The 16,721-nt window shown below is 36.4% G+C and overlaps 1 protein-coding gene across 1 annotated transcript in view; it reads left to right on the top strand.

Moving 5' to 3' along the window:
• Positions 1-16,721, top strand: part of LOC111855265 (androgen receptor-like) — a 40,721-nt gene that overhangs the window by 19,016 nt on the left and 4,984 nt on the right. The window contains exons 2-3 of the mRNA XM_023834104.2: positions 263-414; positions 3,198-3,314. Coding sequence (XP_023689872.2) covers positions 263-414; positions 3,198-3,314 — 269 coding nt within the window. The remainder of the gene's footprint in view (positions 1-262; positions 415-3,197; positions 3,315-16,721) is intronic.

The raw sequence follows: 16,721 nt of genomic DNA, 5'->3' as shown, positions 1-16,721 counted from the left end.
CTGAAATACGCAGAAAAGCCTAAGAACTTTTGGCCTTGGCATAGTTACGTAGTCTAACAGTGGCTCTGATTTCTAATCCTATCATTATTATTATTATTATTATTATTAAGGGTCCAAAGCACGTAGTGCTATGGAACCTTATTGTTTTTATTATTATTATTATTATTTATTTTGTATAACATTTTAAACAACCACCTAATCCATAATTATGGTAAAAAAAAAGTTTGACCTTCTGTGAGTTTCCTTTGTTTTGCTATTGAAGGTTTGACAGTGGAAGGGAACACGTGTTCCCCATGGAATTCTTCTTCCCACCCCAGCGGACCTGTCTAATCTGTGCAGATGAAGCGTCTGGTTGCCACTATGGGGCCCTAACATGTGGCAGCTGCAAAGTCTTCTTCAAGAGAGCTGCTGAAGGTAGGTTGTAAGATGTCAGCTCTGTTTATGCCTAATGTCTGTCATTGCTAATACGTGTGTATGTATGCAGTCATATCAAAACGGTGAATTTCAGACTCTGAGTTTAATTGAACATAGTGGTATGACCTAAAAGTAACAGGCTAATAGTACAGTATGTTTTTAAAAACAAAAATGCATAAATAAATTAACATAGCATGGCATTAATACTGGAATGAACATTTCAGCTGCAGACGATGCAGAAAAACGGGCTTCTAAATGTATTTTGTCGTTTGGTATGCAGGCCACCCATATAGACAAAAAAATCTATAACAAGAAAAACAACAAATGTCCTGAAAAATGTACATTCTTCTGTCAGCTTTCAGAGCCCTCTGATTACTGTTTTAACATGTGAAATTAGAAGTCAACATTTTCTCAAACCATAAGATTTGTATTTTTTTTTTGGTTGAAGGATATGTGCAAAATCCAAAATGTCCTCACTTAATGTGAACACTTCACTAACAAAGGAAATCTTGGCCACTGTACCTGCATGGATACTGTTACCATGTCTTTCATTTTGTAACACAGTATCAGGCCCTGCCCAGTGAACGTTACAAAGCTCCAGACCACTGAAAAGAATAATAGATCACACTGCCTATACAGTAACATAGTTCCAGGGACACATCTTAACGTAAACAACCTTTCTAATTCTGTTACTTGCACATAAGTATTTTTTGCAGATTTTTAATATACTAAATCCTAGAAGTCATTTAACACTATAGTTATACTATAATACACTTAATAGTTTAAGTGCAGCAAGGTGAATTTTTTAACATCCCTTAAACTTACACCCCTGCCTGCGTCTGATCACAGCCGTTTTTGATGGAGGCGTTCAGCAGCTGCTCTGTCTTCTACCAGACGCTGGACAGAGATTGCTTAGTGGGCGGTGCTAATGCTGATGTTTTTTCCAATAATACTTTCGCTCCCAGCAACCTCTGTTTCTCCTGCTTTTTTCCTCTTGTTTTCGTTTTCATCTCATCTGATCTCACCTCATCTTGCTACTGGTTCTCCTGGTATGAGCCACACTTGCGTGCATTTCGGTAAAATAAATGTTGGTAAAGCTGAACAATATTTATGCACTGGCATCATATAAAAAACTTAACGTAATTAATTTCTGGGTGAATAATCTTTACCCATTATGTAGCCAATTGGATTAAATAGCATAAATAGATGATATTTTTAAGGTTTGGCAGCCCACACATAAATCTTTTAATATTCAAGGGAGTTGCAATTAATTATTATACAAACGCCGGTCTGATCATTCTTGTATTTTTTTCCACCATAAATAAAGCATTCCCTTTTTATGAGAGTGAAAAAAGAAACTCAGAAGGAACATCATAAACAAATTGTTTTATAAAATGATTATGTTTTTGGACCCTGCTGAATTTCTTGTTAATCGTAAGTTTGTCGAAGTACGTTTAAGTACGTTAATTTACAAAATTTCTTATAAACCCTACCAGCATATAATAACATAGATATCAGCTTGAAAAGAAGTCACTAGGCTATCGGGCTGATACGATAAGGAATAAGAGAAGAATTCAATTATTATTTCAGCACAGATATTTACCTGCCAGAAAATTGAGATTCCTTTTTTGTGATGTGGCACTATATGTGATATATAAAATGCCTTTGCTGTCCTTTAGAGTGTGATGATATTCCATAGTTGATAGATAATTTTCAGGCTTCTAGATGTTTCATCTTAGATAAGAGATGGGGATAGTAATCGCACTGTGGAAAATACTTCTCTGTCCCATTTAGGAAAAGGAAAATTATAGAAAATAAACTAGAAATTAATTTAAAATGACAACAACTTACCATTGTGATATCAATTTGCTAGCTTATTTCTTAAATTATGTTGTAAATGTAAATGCAGGCAGACAGTATTAACACTGATTTAGACTAAAATTTGATAGAACACACATTATTCATTCTAAATTTTATTGAAAGCTGGATGGATATACACTATACACTATATTTGCATGTGGGTGAATATTTTGGAAATGATTTAAGCCTTTACATAAATCCCCCAGTGTCCGAATGAAGCAGTTGATATTAAAATTCTCAAAGGAAAGTACAAACCATTTGTGTTGATGGTCTATACCTAGAATACTGGAATACAGCATTGTTCACATTCCTGTAAAAATGTAATTGCTAGTTATAGTGAGCTCAGCAAAGAGCAACAATTCACGTTTTAAAGGACAACCATAAAAGGAATGAAAATTAGAAAAAAAAATGTTTGTGTGTTTCTTTTCCCTCAATCAAAGGCAGCTAAGGAGAGCCACAATAAAATGAATTTATGATCTCAAAATGGAATATAGAAACTCAAGCCAGCTTACTGTGTCACTATTTTAGCATTGATTCAAAACAAAAAGGCAGAAATGGAACCAGTTGGAGGTGACTTTATTATTAGAATAATAACAATTTAGATAATTTAGATTAGTATTAAACCACATAATAATCTTGATTTCCTAGGTTAAATTACATAATCCAGTTAGTATCACAATCCATTTTACTTTAACAGGATGCACTGTATACAAGGCAGACACTCTGGATGGAATTACAGTCCACATAGGGCATTAGATATTTATTATACAAATGAGTGACATGAGCTAAATGGCCAACCTTTATTTGTAATATCTGTTATGTTCATTACGTCATTGCTGTGAATTATACATTGCTGTGAATTTTAATCATAGAATATGTGCATTAGATAAAAGGTCTGAGAAATGTTTTGTTTGGTCTTACAGGGAAGCAGAAGTACTTGTGTGCCAGCAGAAATGATTGCACTATTGATAAGCTAAGAAGGAAGAACTGCCCTTCGTGTCGCCTGAAGAAGTGCTTCGAGGCCGGCATGACACTGGGAGGTAATAATGACAATTATCATTATTAAATATTTATCTAAATTCCATAGGTGTAGCATTCAACCTGATGTTTTATTTATATGTGTACATAACTGTACAATTAGAATTCTTACTTATTTATCTTATTTAGTGATCAGTTGTCATTGTTGACACTCCACAGCACAAAATGCGTCATCTGCATTTAACCCATATGTGACATGGCAGGGGGCAGCTAATTCAGCGCCCAGGGAACAGTGCCTGGGGGCGGTACCTTGCTCAGGGTACCTCAGGGGTGCCTTGCTAGTCAGGGATTCGAACCTGCAATCTTTCAATTACAAGTGCGCTTCCCTGACCATTAAGCCACCAGTGCCCCTTTTTTGATTTTTTTTTCCTATCTGGCATTGATGATTTTTGAAATTTAGAAATTCTGTTTGCTAGTTTTAACACATTACATAACTTTAAGTCACTGTCTTTTGTTCAGCAAATATTTGATTTTGAACAAAAACAGAATATGGCCTTTTGGGGACGAAATATTTGTCCAAATGAGATGAGATCTCTGTCTTTATAACTTGATATTACAGATTTTAGACCACTTGAACGGGGTTAAATATCTCGCTCTGACACTGACATCTTTGTCGGAGTTGTTGGCAGAAAAATGCCATCTTCATTATCCGCTAAAGATCATTAAAGACGTATTTTAAAAACCTACCCAGATGCTCTCACAAAGTTCTGCTTAACAAGTCTGTGTTTTACTCCTGTTCCCTGCTGCTTAAGATGGTGCTTCTGGCTCAGAGTCCCTCTCCTACGCAGATATGCAGCTTTCAGTAAAGCTTAGTTGTGGGACCTAGTGTCATGCTACCTTCCTCCTGTGTCACTGAAATAAATTAATGCTGTTAAGTATTCCTGTTGAAATTTATTTGGGAAATTATCCATGTTGATGAAAGACCTTGCCAAATTGTATTCAAAATATCAGCCTAGGTATCTCAGTATCTATCTTTTATACTTGCTCCATTCATCACTTTTTCATTACAGCCCTAATATTAGATTTCCTTCCAGTACAAATATAATTATGCATATTTATCATACATTATCATATATTATACATTATAGAGAAATTGACTACCATGCGATCTTGACCAGGATAAGTGGTTAGGGGATGGATGGGCATGTATTGAACATCAGATCCTATGCATATAGGCATATGCTCAAAATTAGCCTGAAAAATGCTTCAAAAAACTAGTTCTTTTTTGTTACTCGTGTACCTGATAGGTAATGCCCCCATAGAAGGTTAAACATCTGGATGAAATTTCACGGAAATTGGCTACTTCAAGCTAAGTAGCCCTTCTTTGTGAATGCCCCTTCCCCATCTTGGCTATTTTTGCCCTTCCATTCAATTGCAGGAGCACAATGAACATGCAGCAGCTAATCAAGGTAGCAGCCGAGCTGGCAGATAATTTGGTCATGGTCCATTTGCTTCTTCACAATCAGCACCAAGCTGTTTGTCATATTAGGCCCCGAGATCAATGTATAGTGAACATATTTTATCCCACTGTTCCATTTTCACTCTCCTCAATTTTTTCATTCCGCTAACAGTGAAAATTGTACAGAGCTGCACAAAAGTGACATGAGACACATGAATTAAAGGAGCTGAAATACTCGTAATTTCCAGGCAGCTGTCGACAAGCCCGGAGGGGGGTGGGGGGGTGGGGGAACTGTCAATGAAAAGACACCTTAGCATCACTGCTGAAAATGACTGGAGTCCTTTGAATGTGTCCCATACTTTTTTCATCAAGGCTTTGGTCACTGGGTGAGTCTAAAGTTGTCTGGGACTATATATGTCTTGCTAGTCATTCTCTGTCACACACAAATTAAATATGTGTCACCATCTCACTTGCAATTTACAGTTTCACAACTTCTGTTCCTTTTCACTTAATCTAATAATTTAATCTATTTTCTTTTGAGATTGCTTCCTGCTGGGCAAATTTAGATGTTCTTTTAAAGAAATTTATCTCTGGCTTTTCTCTATTTAAAGAACTTTATGTCACATCTTTTAAAGTAATTAAAATTTAATGACATATTTCTAAACACGGCACTTGGATATTAAGTATAAAATCAGGCAATCAGCAGATACTAGGATAGCATTGCTTTTGCGAATGCAAAACATTGGAAAATATTACAAAATAGTCCCAGATGCTTTCTTCTTCTCCCTTTCTTGACATGCAGAAAAAAGAAAAATAAACTGCGCATCAGACTAAGACAGTGTAATCTCCTCACATAAACGAAACCTAACAATCAACACATTAGTTAAATGTGATGTCAGAAATTCTATAAGGGCTGTTGATTATATTATAAGGAATCATACCAGTTTCAGGGAATATCAGAAGTGATCTGTCTCTGAAACACTGCTAAAGAAAACTCATTCCACCGAGAACGATTTGGAGAAGGACAGCAATTCCAGCCTGGTTCCTATTAGCAAGTAATATTGTTGTGCAGTCCATTATATCTGTATACTTAGAATATCATAGCTTCAGGGGTAGTTTTTTACTTATATTTACATTCCATTTTGGGTATATGGGATTTCTCTAATAAGGTGAACACTGTCAATTAAAAATTCTGTTCTTTTCAACTTTTCTACAGCTGCAGACTTTGGAATCATTCCAGATTTAAAAACGAAAAATAGATATTCTTCTCCGAGTCAATTTTGCAGGAAGCCTATAGACTTTGTATTTATAATTTTATAAACCAGAAGATATTCAATACAGTATGTCATGTATATAGTCACTGGAATCCCTGACTAGAAAATTAGTCATTTGTGGCTCTTTATCTGTAGAATCCATGCATAATTTTATACCCCAAGGATTATATATTTTAATGTTAAATTCAGTCAGATACAGTATGAAGAGACATTACAATGTGGGGGGGTGGGTTGACTCATATTGCTCATATTTACCCTGAAATTACAGTGATATGAATGATTTGGAATAACAAACTAATTTGACCTTCTAATGCTATTACTCCATAGTTAATTATTGTAAGATGTTGATTATGACAAACGAATGGACATTGTATATGCTGTTGAGAAGTAGGCTACATGTTTTCTATTTTGTTGTGAAAATATTTCTGTTATACAGCAGGACTTAAGAGAGTACTGAAAATAACTGTAATGACAATCTAATTAGATATGTCTTAATAGAAATGGAACTATTGCAGAATGTGTTCCTCTAGTTATATATTTTAAGGTAAATGTCCAGTATTTGTAAACACTCCAATGTACATATTTTACAATCTTAAAACTCTCAGCTGAGGTCATTCCCCTGCCCTTATTTATTAAGTACAGGTTGTACCCTCTGTGTAAACTAATGAGTATACATACATCACAGCAATCATGAAAAGCAATGAGTAAACATTGTAGGTTTCTCCTCCTTTCTCCTTTTAGAAAGAACTGGAAAAAAAGCACCGCTCTTGGGTTTGAGGTCTTTGTGACCCCATTTAATTTCAGCTTGACATTTATTGTTTAGGGGGAATTGCTGTTTTTCGTAATGGGAAGAGTGAAAATGTTTGCTGTAAAACACATTTCTAAAAACATTGGTCATTTGAATTGTGTTACTGATTTTACAATGTCTATGATTCGCTTAGAACATAGTTAGATGAAAATGAGAGGGTCAGGGCAGTCTGACCCATTTGTCCATGTTGCGTAAAGACATGAGAGTCACATTCTTATCATTTTGTAGATAGGTCTGTTAGGACTCAAACAGTGAACGATCTTGAGTATCAGTTGGTTTTGTTTTTTATATGGTTTTAAAGGTTTTTATGCAGTAATTTAATATATTGTATTTAATGCTTTATTGACAGAATTGAATTTACAGAATTTAGAAATTTACAGTAGTAGTAGTAGTGTGCGTGCGCGTGTGTGTGTGTGTGTGTGTGTGTGTGTGTGCATAAGTTATGTGAATATTTTGAATCAAACAGGAATATTTATTCCTGGTCTCCTTGTAAAAGTCCAAGTTCTCTGCCAAAAGCTGCCTTGCGACCAGGAATTGCATAATTAATTCAGGGACTGATTTGTTCTCAGAGTGAAAGCATGAAGTGGCAGTCTGGCATTAACTTATCTTTCTGCTGAAGCTGCGGAAAGCATTAGTGAACCTGCAGTCCCTCTAATGTAGTACAGATAATCTACTTGCTTGAGGGTCCTGTGAACCCCCCCCGGATCTTCTGAGAAGCACGAAGAAGCTTACCCCCTAAGAGACGCAGTGTGCTCTCTCAAACATTCCATGACACCAGTGAGATGAGATCAAGTGAAGTCATTTTAATCCTAGATTTTCCCCTCCCTCTGCAGTATTTTTTTCCATTTCAGATGGCAAATGTATCATTTGACTACCAATAAACCCACATAATAGTGAGGTGCTGCTGTTTGAAATATTACAAATGTAGAAATAATAATAAATCTTTTCAACTTAACCATAGTGCAAATTAAGGTAAGTCACCCTCCCCTGCTATATTTTATCTAGATCTAACCAGGTTTGGTGCTGCTGGAAACGACAGAATCATGTTCCCTGAACAGCCCTGTCATTTGGCCTAGCTATCTAAGCCATATTCATCCCGCATTCACCAACTTGTACAATTTCTAGAAGTACAGGATGGGTTACCTGAAATGTGAAGTACAATTTCTGTAATGAGTCGATGAATCACCTGGAAATGTAAAAGTCAATAAATGTGTTTTTACCCAAATGCTATCCTTGTCACCATCCATCCATCCATCCATCCATTTTCTGCCACTTATCTGGGGTCGGGTCGCAGGGGCAGCAGTCTAAGCAGGGATGCCCAGACCTCCCTCTCACCAGCCTCCTCCTCCAGCTCCACCGGGGGAATACCCCCACCAAGAGAGGGCAATCCACTCTTTAGAGAGGGCAATCCACTCTTTAGAAAGGGCAATCCACCCTTTCCATGAATCATCACCATATGATGGTGGAGGGGTTTGTGTGCCTCTGTGATCCTAGGAGCTATGTTGTCAGGGCAGTTGCCCCTGGTATGGTCTCCCAAGGCAAAATGGTCCTTGGCGAGTGGCCAGACTAAGTACAGTTCACAGAGACCCCTATGATGATCGACAATAACGAATATGTTACCACACCCATACTGGGCAGACTGGGGCATCTCCCTGGAGCCAGGTTTGGGGTGAGCGCTCCTAATGGCCGGACCCCCACCTATGGAGCCCAGCCGGGCACAATCCGAAGGGATGAAATGGCTCTGAATCTCGAGCTGATGCACCACTGAAGCCGTGTGATGTTTTCTTGAGGGTCACAAAGTAGTTTGTGCGTTCATTATTAAGAACCATTGCATTCAACCTGGATTTTTAATATCATAGGGTTCACGGCAGTCTGGTCATAAGTACAAGTTGTCCATAAGTCAGACGTCCTTAACCCCAGGGGCTACCTAAATATGGGATGGATGCCAAAAAATTTTTTTTTAAAAAAGGAGAGAATACGCAAAGAATTAGCTACAATCAACAAGAATAGTATTTAAAAAACAAAGTATTTTAAAGTATTTCCTCTTTCACGTAGAGAACATTTTGAATGGTTAAATGTGGTTAATCACTCTCCTTTTCAGACATACTCGCACACACACACGCACACACACACAATGTATATGCTCACAGTTGAGAGCCAAGCTTGGGGTGTGAGTTTATGGTGATGTTCACACTTTGTGTGAAGAATTTTCCGATTTAAAATCATTGCAGTCTAAAGGAAATATTATTGCAAGCTATGCCTAGCTTACACACTCTTCTCTACTTCTCCAAGAAAGTCACATGATTAAATTCTCCCACAATAAATTTTGCTGAATTCCCCACAATACATGTCTGTGGTGACATGACACAAAGACAATAGAGCAGGGTTCTTCAAATCTGGACCTCGATTCCAAATCCAGGCCTTGTTTTCAGTTCTCCCAGGTAGTTAGTTTAATAATTACTGATTCTGATTGGTCAGAGGCTTCACACCTGACTGAGAGGTAAAGGAAGGCTGGAAAACCAGCAGTGCTCGGACCTTGAGGACCGTGATTTGAATAACCCTGCAATAGAGGGTATGCAAATGACCGCACAGTAGGCAGAAATCACTGAGGTTATGCCCACTGAATGGCAAAGAGACTGAGTGGCAGTCTGAGGGGAGTTAGGGTTCAGCTTGGATGTCGTGAAAAGAGTGAAGGGGAGAGAGGACATAGACTGAAACATAGACTGAAAAGGAGCTGCGCAGTCTGTTCAAAATATATACAAAACTTTGTACATTGCTACACCAAGGGAAAAAAATATTTAGGTTGTATGTTGGCAGACAGTTCATAAATTACATTATATAACACTCTAATAATATTGACAACTATATACGTTTGTGTCGCTTACCATCCTTCCACACAGTTTTGAAGCGCATATACTGTATGCGCAAGGTTCCATATAGTTTTTTTCACACACACACACACACATACTGTTTATCCGCTACAATCAGCTATCATACTGTTCCAGATTAAATTTGCCAAACAGGGAGGCTGGCAACCAACAATCAATTTAAACTTTATTACAGAGTATTCAAAAAGTTATCTAATGACCCACAGTTTTAAAATTCCTCTCCTGTCCAAAGATCCATGGAATGTGTTTGAATGATCAACGGTAGATATGTGTTTACAAGATGGTGGCTGAAGGCCCTGTGTTCACTCCCAGCTGTCCTGTGCTGAGAGCTCCAGTTTTGCTGCCCTCAGTCGTTGTAGTTACAGTTTTGGATGATGTTGTGTGAAATATCAAAGTGTTTGAAACTACTATTTTTTGGCTATCATTTGCAGTACTGCTTTAGTTTTCCTGAAACAGTTCTGTCTGGAAATTTGATCACTTCCAGTTTGCCTAGAGTGTGCTTGCAAAGTTTGAAAAAGATCCATAAAATAGTTTTACAGTTACTGTGTTCACAAGATCAAGGGCCCTATTTTCCTCCAACGGAAAGCATGATGCAAAGTGGTTATGCTAGTTTCATACCAGCACATTCCTCATTTTCATACCAAGTGCACACGTTTTCAAAATAAATGATTTTGCACTTCTTTCCTGCCCATAGGAGTGGTGTTTTTTAAATGAGATGTGACTGGGTGCATTGTCGGCACATTGCTATTTTAAGGCAGTGAAATTACATTGCACATCTAAAGTCAGTGGCATATTATTAAACAATATTTAAGCAGGAACATGCAGTTGCACAACACTCATTGCGGACACAGGTATGCCCTTGAAATGCACTAAAGGTTTTTTATTCAATTTTATTTATATACATAATGTTATAGCATATTAAGTGAAGAATCAACCATGTCATAATGAATCATATCAGTTCATTATCAGAATTATGTTTCAATAATAGGCTATTTGACCAGTCGACACACATGGGTGTTTAAACACTCCAGGTCGAGCAGCAAGCTTCTGTTTTTTTCATCTTCTGACATCATTAAACTGCTTTCAGCACTGAGCGGATGATCTGGTGATGCCAAAAAATGAGGACACACTCACTCCTACCTCATCCCATGGCTTCACCTTGAAAGGCTTAGGTGAAACAATGGTGCTACCATAAATAATATGCTCACGCAGTTTCACGAGCAGGTCTGTTTCCTCGGCCGAAAACCAATCTTGTTTGCCAGGTAAACATGCCGTTATAATAACAGTCTACTGTAGCTCATGCGCCCCTGCATTTTAAAGGTGAGGTGACATGCTATTCTGATTGGTTTATTGCATGATACGCCCAAAACACACCTCTGAATAATTAAGAGTTAGGACGACCTTTTTGTGCCTTGACCTTTTGCTATTTTTCCTCAGTCAAAATAGCAAAATGAATTTGGACATGCTTTACACTTTCTATTAGATCATCAAAATAGACTCCCAAGTGTCGTCTACAGCTGCCATTTCCTTCCTTTGCTGCCACACAGTGCTGTTGCTTAGTTTTTTGATAAATTTGTCTGAAAATGAAATCTGGCATCGATCTTCTTCCATATAATGTTTTTGTGAAGCAGTAGTAAAATCCATCAAATACTTTTCAACTTATCACATTCACAATATCAAACATCTGCTTTCACCTTTTCCTTTTGCTGCCACTAAGAGGCGATATGTCTCAAAATTATATTTATTATATATAATGCCCCTTGAACGTTTGAAAAAGATCTTTTAAAAACTGAGTTAATGACCTAATGGGATCATGTGTCAAAACTGTAGTTTTTTTTGCTATCACTATGTGGCACTGCTTCAGTTTTGGGACTTGAATCAGTTCCATTCCAGCCCCCCTACAATGGCTCTACAATGAAAAAGATATGTAAAATGGTTATTGAGTTATTGGCCAATGTATCTCTGGAATCAGTGGTGCCAGTGGACTGGTGCTAAAACCATGTTAATTCCCCGAAGGCTGGAGAATACTATAAATATATTCTAGCATCTATCAGCATTTTCAGTTGGCTGTATGCCATAGAATAGTGAAATGTTTTTTTTTAATTTTTTTTAAATCACTATCTACAATGCACTGGAATCAAGATTGAGGGACTAATCTAGCTGCCCTCTAATTAAAATTTGTTCATCTTTTTCCTTACACCATACAAATGCGACTATGGCTTCTATATTTTGAAAGAACCAGCAGTGTAGAGATGCAGTTTTCATTGCTGTCTGTGTTGTATGAGTGAAATCTAAATGTTTATCCTGATCTGGGTTGCAGGGCAGCAAAATACACAAAACAATTAAGATGTTTGATAATTCATTTTCTTCATTATTTATTTGCACCCTCAGATAACCATGACAGTTTTAGATTAATGCTTAATGTGGTGTTGCCATTACAACACTATTTGTTACTATCAGGTTACTTAGTTGCAAAAGCTATATGCATATTCATGCACATCATCGGCATCTGATTAGGTTTAGAAAGTCCAATGACATTAATTGTTTGATTATTATTTTGGAAAGTAGTATGGACACGTATTGTCGCTAAGTTTTCATTTATCTTTATTTTTCTTTACATCTGTTATCTTGGTTGTTTAAATTTTGAAACTAAAAGACAATCATATGAATATAATTAAATTTTCTGTATTTATATCGACTGTAGGGGCTACAATTCCCTTTATTTAATAACTATTTTTATATCACTTTTACTCATGCATTTTTTATTTTCAAGTGTTCAATGTAAAAATGATATGAATTAAATGATAATCAATTTTACGTATGAAAGCAGTTCCTTTCCATTAATAATTACTTAGAAAACAGCGCATATAGGTGCCATTTAACTTAGATGCATGTATGTTCATAGAAATGTTAGCTTGGGTTCAGATGAATGTGACCTATGGCATTGCATCACATGTCTATGAAGTTTTTAATGCAATCATTTATCATTTATCATTTGCCTGTTGGCCATTACTATTTATAGCAATGCAATACCACATTTAAATGCAACAAAATATAGTGCTGTGGCTCCAGTGAAAACAAATAAACTGTAACTGTGGAGATTGCAGGAGATTGTTGCCCAGAAAATGGATAACAAGGTACACTAATTGAATTGCCTGAAACGGTCTCGTTGCATGTTTGTACTCTGACAATCAGTTAAAGGACTATTTACAGCCAAGTGCTGTATTCTGTTTCTGTTAGCAGATTATCACTGTGTAATTATTTGACACATATCAAGTTAGCGAAGGAAACCATTGTGTCAGGCAGCAAGAGATCAACAGCATAGTAAGTGGTGGGCTTCATAATTCACATCTGGTAAGAAAGGAAACTTTGCCCAGTCTGGAAAATAGAACTTGAATTGTCATTTCCAGAAAGGAAAATAAAACTACCAACTGTTACCAAATGACATCCAGAAGCAGTACCAGAGTAATTTTCTGCCTAATGTTGTCTCGTTGTTTATAATGGTCTTGATAGAAGCCGGTGAAAGCCAGAATAAAATATTTAACCTACCATCAGTACGTAAAAAATGAAAAGAATATATGCAGCCTATAGGACTGTTTGTTTCACTCTCAAGAAAAGCCTGGCTATTCCACTTTTATCTAATCAGAATTGCTTTGTTCTCTTTGCACAACACCCAAAGTAAGCAACAGATCTAAATGCATTGTTTATTTGTTCTGAATATACTGCTTAGATATTCCGGAGAAAAAAACAACTTTTGAAACATACCAGTGACAGAATTTCGTTTTTTGATGCTTATTTTTTTGGTTCCCGTAATATCTTGCCAGCCAGAGGCAGGCGTATTGTGTGGATAGTACTCCGAGTCCCATGTGTTTTTCTAGCCTTTTAACTTAACAATTTCCAAGAAAGACAGATCTAAACATCCAGGGCAGTATCCCTCTTTTTATGTCTTTAGAATTCCAGTTTTAGTATATACTGACGGTGAATCCCCTGAAGTTTGGGACTGAGGGGAATTGTAGGTACAATGTATCCAATTCAGAATTAGATACGTATTACAGTACATGTATTACTGTATGGGTGGTATTATGGAGGCTAAATAATATATATCTGTAATTTTTTAAATCATATCGTTAATTTTTAAAGAAAATATTTGCTCAAAGTTGAAAAATAAAGTGTGCACAATTGGAGGTGTTTAATAAGTTCTAAAGAAAATTATGACCTTGTGTTTTTGCAAAGAACATTAATAAAGAATATTACAGTATATATGTTCCAGAAGAATAATTAGTTGTGAATTAAGTAACACTTCCTTCTGTTCCTTCTACAGTTTTATTTGCTTTGTTCATGCATCATGATTCATGATCAAATTCAGAATCGCTTGGTTTTCTCTGTCGACAACCTTTTTTATTATCTGTAATGTGAAACAGAATGTTTCACATTTCAGATAGCAATAAATTAGTTAAAGTTAAAGTTGGTTAGGCTATAATATGATGCGGAAACTGGAAGGAACTGGCATTTTACTGGATCCAAGAAAATTAATTAGACTCTGAGGTGATTAAGAGATAAGAGTGAAACATGCCTTGCAGTTGTTTTTTTAGTGGGACTGTGATGCTAATTACTCTTTAAAGAAGAAAAAAATTCAAATGTTTTATGGCTTCAGCCAATTACTGCATTGCTTTTTCCAGCCTATGTGAATTCAGTTAACACTAATATAAAATGTATCAATGACATTGTGTTTAAGATAAAATAGACTTCCTTCCACCTTACCATTAGTGCATCTGTTGCAGTTCTTACTTTGTCTCAGAAAATTTTGGTCATAGTGGTAAAGAGATATAAATAGAATATTTAAACATAAAAAATATAAATAATAACTTGTATTTTCAAACATGGACATTAAAATATACACAAAATAATACAAATAGCCGTATAATTGATGTGGAAAGATGCTGCGAATTGTCGTGCAAGTTGAATGTGCAATAAATGAAGACATCCTTCCAGACCTGCGTATTACAACAGCATTCAGGTAAAAATTTGGTTATCAATTTGTACATTTCCAGCTGATCCGTGCAGTTGTTCTAGCACTTTCAGGTGATCCACCCAGTACTTCTAGAAATTGTACAGATTGGTGAGTGTGGTACGAGTTCAGTTTAGATGGCCGAACTAAATAACAAGGCTGTTCAGGGAGTACAATACTGTCGTCTCCAACAGCGCCAAATCAAGTTTTAAATATTACTTCGTACTACACAGAACTGTGCCAACTATTAACCATCTGTTGAATGGTCATTAAATAAGTGTTTCATTGGGCTTAATACAGGGTTTATGATGATTTTAGTGAGTTTTACTGTTGTTGGGAAGAAAAATGCTAAGTGACACCAATTACACCTTCATCTCGTAGTAAAGAGGTTTTCAGGGATATAAGATTTGGTAGCAAGATGGCTTTTTTTTTTTTTTTGCTTTCCCAACCGCGCACACCTGCTCTGTGGTTTAGTTTGATGGATAGTTTTCATACATATACTGTAGTGCTGGCTTATGTCTAGAGGATATTTTGGTCACTACTTTATACTGCCCAAGTACAGAAGGTCAAAGGTTTCTGACGGTCCTTGGATCCGCCTTCTCTATTAAAGTAGTGGTTAGTCTTCTTGACAGGCAACAATGTAATGGTGAATGATGGTCACATTTGAAGGATATTAGAGGGATATATGTTTTTTTTTTTTCTGAAGAGACAGAATAAGAGATGGAAAAATCCTTTTCACAAGGGTAAGTTTCTAATCATCTTATCATTTTATCATTCTGTTTAGTATCACTGTGCGACATGTTGGTGCAAATCTGTATCAAAATGGGATCAGGTCCAGATATTCACCCTTACAACATGTCTGTAAAAATGGAAAAAAGACTTGTCAAGTACTTTTACAGTTAGCAGTATCAAAAGTTTGAAACTACCCCCTTTTTTGGTATCATTATGTAGTGCTATCTCAGTTTAGGGGCAACTTTTAGTTTGTCGCCCCTATAATGTGCTTGCAGAGTTTGAAAAGGATCTGCGAAATACTTTGAGAGGAACTGTGTTCACAATACCAAGTATTTTCTGCCGTTTCTCTCTTTTGCTGTCCGACAGCGCTGTTGCTTCATTTTTGGAGCAATTTGTCTGGAAATAAAATCAAATGTTGGCTTAATTTTTTAAATCTTTTTTATGAAGCACTAATAAGATCCATCAAATAATTTTTGACATATCATATTCACAATGTCAAATCTATAATGCTTTCATCCTTCCCTTTGATAGTACTAAGCGGTGTTGCTTTAGATTAAGGGCAGTCTGTTTCAGAATTAAATCCGTTCCAGTTCATCACCTAGCCACTGCCTCTGCCAAGTTTGAAAAAGATCAATAAAACGATTTTTGAGTTATTATCTTAAAAAGCAAAGCAATTGAAGTGGTGAAGAATCAGTCCCAAATCATATGTATTCCTGAAAGTAAAATTTGATGACCATAACTGCTAATTTTTGCCATAGAATTAGTTGTTTGGACAAGTTCCGGGTCTAGCAGAATAAGACCAACCTAGATTGTTGGACATACTCTGCACTATTACAAAGATTCAAGCGAAAAAATGTACTACCATAAAACCCATAGCATTCACATAAATCATTCCAGATACAGGCTTTGAGGTCACATTTTCTTTAAGCAAGAACAGAAATAACCAAAGCATTATAGTGGGCCCCTCGTATCTGTGATTTCAAGTATTCCACAGTCTGGAAAAAAATAAAGAAATTTTAAAATTCCAGAAATAAACGGTCCTAATTTTCTCATTACAGGGCACGTATGGGTACATGATACCATATTTTTTGTTGTCATATGTGTCACAGCAGCCTTGTTCCTTTGTCCTTTCAGGGGTATAAAAAGTGTGATTTTCATTGCTCCATCATGCCTTGCTGCATGATATTTTTTCATTGCTCTGTTGTCTCTTGAAAATTAGGAACCGCCCAATACATCAGAATCTGAGAGAGATCCTTTACTGTACAGTACAATGTACAACATCATTTATTGTTATCGTATT

This window comes from Paramormyrops kingsleyae, chromosome 18, assembly GCF_048594095.1.
Source record: "Paramormyrops kingsleyae isolate MSU_618 chromosome 18, PKINGS_0.4, whole genome shotgun sequence".
In the NCBI taxonomy this organism is placed as follows: domain Eukaryota; kingdom Metazoa; phylum Chordata; class Actinopteri; order Osteoglossiformes; family Mormyridae; genus Paramormyrops; species Paramormyrops kingsleyae.
Note: the sequence above shows the minus strand (reverse complement) of the source record. Positions and strands in the feature narration are given on the sequence as shown.